The 5,981-nt window shown below is 35.1% G+C and overlaps 1 protein-coding gene across 2 annotated transcripts in view; it reads right to left on the bottom strand.

Moving 5' to 3' along the window:
- The window catches only part of Hint3 (histidine triad nucleotide binding protein 3), a 13,619-nt gene continuing 7,638 nt past the window's right edge, over positions 1-5,981 (bottom strand). For both annotated transcript variants that reach the window (XM_050138123.1, XM_050138124.1), the window contains exons 3-5: positions 5,532-5,601; positions 3,920-4,046; positions 1-3,045 (exon numbers count right to left, since the gene is read on the bottom strand). In XM_050138123.1, the coding sequence (XP_049994080.1) occupies positions 3,013-3,045; positions 3,920-4,046; positions 5,532-5,601 (230 nt within the window). In that variant the 3' untranslated portion in view covers positions 1-3,012. The remainder of the gene's footprint in view (positions 3,046-3,919; positions 4,047-5,531; positions 5,602-5,981) is intronic.

The raw sequence follows: 5,981 nt of genomic DNA, 5'->3' as shown, positions 1-5,981 counted from the left end.
TCCATTTTTATTTTTATTTTCTAGTTACTTTATCATAATAATTTTATAATTATACATTAGCATCACATGCATAATGTTCTCAATACTATTTTAAACATTTTATGTGGTGTTCAGAATGAGAATGGACCCCATAGTCACATATATTTGCATGCTTAGTCACTAGGGCATGGAACTGTTAGAGAAGGATTAGAAAGGTTAGGTGTGGTCTTAACGCCGTGGTGTGCCTTGTTGGAGGAAGTATGTTTCAAAAGGCCAGTCTCTCTCTCTCTCTCTCTCTCTCTCTCTCTCTCTCTCTCTCCCTGCATACAGATCACAACACAGCTCCCAGCTACTACTCCAGAGCTGCCTGCATGGTGCCATGTTAACAACATACCAAACCTATGAAACTGTACACAAGCCCCCAATTAAATGCTTTCTCTTATAAAAGTTGCCTTGGCAAAGGTGTCTATTCATAGCAATAGAACAGTGACTAAGACACACTATTAATTAGCTTTGCTTTGAATTGATGTTGTGGATAGGTAACAAGTAACCAAACACTAATAAAAAGACTAAGCGGATTTTAACTGTAATTTGATTATTCATCTTTATAAGTAAAGAAAAATTACATTAAAAATGTTCTTTTAGTGATTTTTTAATTTTATTATCTCGGTGTATATGTGCATTATTTATAATGCGTGGGAAGATCTACAGAGGTCATGTGTACTAGTCAGAGGACAACTTTGTAGGCTCCTTTCTTTTCACTTCCACCCTTACATAAACTCAGAGATCAAACACAGGTCCTCAGGGTTTACTGTCAGACAGAAAGCACCTTTACTCACTCTGCCCCTTGAGAAGATATAAACCTATACAAACACAATCAACCAGCTAATTACATTTTTAAAGACCCCCTAAGGGCATTTAAACAATACCCTGACCATCTTCCAGGTACTCTCATCATGGGGTAAATTACATCACTGCAAGTTCAGAGTAAAACATTCAAAGGTTGCACCTTTCCTGAAGTTTGTCATATTTTTACTGGTATAGAAAAAACTGTGATTGCTAGCTATGCAAATGATCAGAAAGTTATTATACAAGGCAGTGCTATAAAACCTATAAATCTAAATTTGATATTAGCCTCTGCACGAAAACCCCTTTCTCCACCTCAAGTGAAGACGCTGAAATTCAAATGTTTCTATAAATTAACAGTGGAAACAGAACTCGGTTCTCAGCTTTCCACCATTTGTCAGCCTAACACTATCTTGAATTTAGGTGTTCCCCACTTACTACCTATTCTCAGTAGTGGTCTCCTTCCATGGCCTCTTTATCACATTTAACACACTAAAATCTAATAAATTATTTTTGTCTAACCCCATAGCATTGGCAACTGACCTCTATCATTTCTTTAGTTCTGAATCCCAATAGTGTTTGGCACTTATTAAATATTAAAAAATATTTGCTGAATTAATTAATTTTAATCAAACTAGACAACACTTGACTATAGATACTGTAACCAAGCATTGTAATAACTAGTGTGTTCCTAAAGTCACTTATCATCATGCCAAAACAATAAACAGAAATCTTAGCTGATTTCTATAATGCACTAGTCCTCATGTTTCTGTCCTGCTGCATACATAACAATATTAGACAACGGCAAAACGCAGAATCATCTTTCAACACCCCATCTCCCTTCACCCACCACTGTGTCTGAAGATAATGCCAAGGACAAGTTCCAATTAACAGTCTCCACTAAATGCTATACCAATAATATTAGCACTATGTTATCAAGATAAACTGCCTATCGATGTCTCCTTCTACTTTCAAATCAAGTCTTTTTTCATAACACTGGGTCAAACCACTAGGCACTTTCATTTTCCTTTGCTACAAAAGCATACCATATCACAATAGTTTTCATACATTGCTAATTTGCATTTTTCCTTATCTCCTCACAGGTAAATTTGTTAGATAACCTGTTGTTGGTTACTATATTCATTTAAAATTACACTGAAGTAGTTCCCTCTTACCTAAAGTTTCACCTTCTGCGACCTGACTTTTAGTAGTGTCAGTTATCTATGGCTGACCCAAAACATCAAATAACAAATGCCAGAAATAAACAATCCATACATCTTAAATTGCATGCAAGTCTACACAGAACAATGAATTTTCACAGCATTCCACTCTATCCCATCTGTGATATGAATCATCCACAATCTGTATGCATTACCCGCTTACAGTAACTATGCCAGTTATCAGATTAACTGTTACAGTATCCATAGTAATTGTAATCAACTTAATATGGCAACAAAGCACAACCATGGACATTGGCAGCATTTCAATTGTATCTTCTTATAACTGCTCTATTTTATTAGTATTATTATCAATCTCTTACTCTGCCTGTCTAAGGTATGCATATATAGAAAAAGCACAGGATACATTACAGAGTCTGGTACTATCCTGGGCTTCAGGTAAAGGGTAAACTAATATATTATATGAGTGTGTGTGTATGTGTGTGTGTTTCTGAAACCAGTGACACATATACAAATGTTTCTATCATCGAAATCAGAGAATATTGGTAGTATGGTATTCTTTATTTTGAAAATTTATGTGTAAGACAATAAAACTATCATAAAATTGCTAATTTCTTTTTCTACTTCATTGTAAAAAGGTTTCAATTTTCTATGCCAGTTTATTCATCATAAATTATTATTAAGAGTACTAATAAATGAAACCTGAACTTTAAAGAATATAGGAGTCATCCTGATTAGCAAAATTTGTATTAAATGAACTTTTAGTTATAGTATCTTAAGCATAAAACCTAACATAAGCAACAAAACAAATAAATCAGTGACAAAGTACTCACATAACTATATTACAGATCTCAGAAAATAGACATTCAGAAAAAAAATGTAAGGCTACTCAGTGGTACTGTCATGTATATCCAGCAAACCTTCAGACTGCAGTTACACTTCGAAGAGAACAAATCAGTAAGTAGCTCATCCCGAGTCAGGTTGAGGAGCTTGTCCATGGTTCACATTTTTATTTTCTTAGCTTTTCAAGCCAATAATCAGCCTGTAATAATAATAAAAAGAATAGACATGAATATATGGTTCTTTGTAGTTACCACTGCCTCTATTAGATAACATAAGCATAGAGGATGTTTAGAAAAGTGATGCTGTTCTGTGTGAGCCTACAATGATGGATACAAGTCATGCATCTGTCACTTACAGAAAGTACTGCAGTCAGAGTGGAACCTAAAGTAAGCTAAGGACTCTGGATAACAATGATGAGTCAGTGTTGGCTCTAGGCTGACAATAAGCAGGCCACTATGGTAGGAACGCGATGGGAGGAGGACGGGTATGTATGTACCAGCAGGGGAAATATAAAAATACTGAACTGCATTCAGTTCCCAGTACTGCAGAATAAGAACATGAGCTTTTAAAAGATACTGTATATGGTCTTTCAAGTAAGAAAAGTCTGAATTTATATCCAGATCTGAATTCTTAAAGCTCTGCTTTTCTATATATGTCCTACTTATCATCTTATAAAATTAGATTGCCCAGAACATTCCCTCGAATCAAAATTTTCATGTGAAATGGGAATTATAGCATGAGCCTGCAATCCCAGATCCTTAGAAGATGGTGGTAGGAGGATCCCAATTTCAAGGCCCATCTGGGTGATACACAAGACTCTTTCTCAAAATTGAGATGGGGGGAGGTTTGAGATATATCAACAGAATAAAATGTTGCCTACTAGCATAAGATGACCCTGGTTCAACATTCATCAATGCAAAATAAATAAATAAGTTTGTTAAAATGAGTGTTAGAGACAAACAAAACTCTCTGTCTAGTGCTATCAAGAAAAATAAAAAAAATAAAAATAAAAACAAAAAGGTACAAACACTTTAAATATGCTGGTATGCTGCTAGTGCAACAGGATTACTTACTGTGACAAACCAGTAAGAATCTGGTCTGTAAATCAACTTTGATAAGAAGCTGAACTGTTTGACTGGTGCTATGACATGAAGGTGCAGATGAGAAATGGAACAGAATGGTGGCATATGGAAACCCATTCTGTAACAGAAGAGATTATTGACAAGTCACTTCTCAATTTTTAAATTACTTGTAAATCACACAAAATTAAAAATATCCAAAGGTGAACAAATTACCATTCATTGATCATTTTTTGTTTTCTTTATGCTCTTGAGTTTTTGCAATGTGTTGCAATTCATAGACAATGCATACCATTTATCAAAGAAAGCCTGATAAAACCTCTAGAGAGTGTGAATTGTATTATTACTAGTCACTTCAGTACTTATCATAATAAGCTTAGTTCAGCAAAGATGTATCCTGTAATGAATCTCAAAGCAAATGTACTGGACATTACTTTAAGACATTGCCAGTAGATGGCAGGCTTTCACTTCTAATAAAATACTCAGACAGTGACCAACATTTCTCTGGTAAGAGCAATCCAATCATTATTACAAAAAAAAAAAAAAAAAAAAAAAAAGCTTTTGTCATCAGATAAGGTTGTTAAATACTAAAACAACTTATATTATTTGTTGATAATTTCTTACTTTATAAAACATTTATAAGATTATTCTTTTAAATAGGAAAGCATTTAAACTCTTAAAAATCAATTAAATGTTATGGGTTTGGGCTCAAACTTTGTTAAATGCTAGAGTTCAGCTCAGCAAGCAATGAATTCAAGTTAATTTTATGCTAGAAGCCTAATAATAGGGTGCGTGTGTGTGTGTGTGTGTGTGTGCGTGTGTGTGTACACGTACAGGTGTGGCTGGTCTGCACACTCGTACATCTCCAGAAAATGACATTGGGTGTCTTGGTTCATCATTTATCTTGAGACAAGACATTTTTCTGAGCCTGGAGCTAGACTGGCAGCCAACAAACCCCAGAAATCCTCCTGTCTCTGCCTCCAATCATGCTGGGACTATAGCCCTGCCTGGGTTTTTACCTAAATTCTAGGGACTCAAACTAGGGTCATTATGGCTGTATTGCAAGCACTGTTGCTTACAGAACTATTTCCTTATTCCCAAAAATGATTTTGGTTTGTTTGGGTTTGATTTTTTATTTTGTTTTGCTTTTCAAGACAGTTTCTCTATGTAGCCCTGTCTGTCCTGGAACTTGCTCTATAAACCAGGCTGGACTCGAACTCAGAGATTCACATGCCGATGACCCCTGAATAGGGATTAAAGGCATTCACCACCACTGCTCAGCCCAACAATGTATTTTTAAGCCATGTAAGTTTACATTAATTCGCTTTATCCAATTTTATAGAAATTTATATGGAACAAGAAGGGAGGACTTCTAACTATTTTACCTACTTATTGTTTATATAGACTTGTCTGTCTAACGTACAAGTGAAGGTTTTCAGAAGATGTTGAGGCATACACAACAGGTTTATTACAATTATACTAGCAATGAACTATATTCTCACTTCCAGGAATACTGTATCTAAAGCACAAACTCGGTCACTGCTACTTCCCTTTTCATGAAAAACAAATTTCATAAAATGTTGGTTTCTAGGCAAAGCATACATACCTCACATCTGTAAAGTCAGTGAAATTATTCCTCTCAAGAATGGCTTTCCCAACAGCTACCATGCTCTCAACTGTAAGACAGAAAAGAAACTATACTATACTATGGGACACAGTAAGCTCACTAAAACTTTACTTTCTTCAGGGTATTTACTTTGTCTTTGCTTGTCTTTTTCTGGTATCTTTTTAAAAATTAATTACTTTTATTTTTGTGTAAGTGTGTGTCCAAGTGTATGTCTGTGTGGCATGTGAAAGTCCATAGGGGTCAGAATAAGTGTGCGATTCCCTAGAACTGGAGTTACAGACAGTTGTGAGCTGGCATGTAGGCGTTGGGAACCAAACCCAGGTCCTCTAGAAGAGCAGAAAGTGTTCTTAACCTCTGAGCCATTTCTCTAGCCCCATTTTCTTTTTTTTTTTTTTTTTTTTTTTTTTTTTTCTCCTTTTTTTTTTTTTT

This window comes from Alexandromys fortis, unplaced genomic scaffold (assembly GCF_014885135.2).
Source record: "Alexandromys fortis isolate MF-2015 unplaced genomic scaffold, M_Fortis_MF-2015_v1.1 scaffold_14, whole genome shotgun sequence".
NCBI classification, from domain to species: Eukaryota; Metazoa; Chordata; class Mammalia; order Rodentia; family Cricetidae; genus Alexandromys; species Alexandromys fortis.
This window is presented reverse-complemented; position numbering and strand designations above follow the sequence as displayed.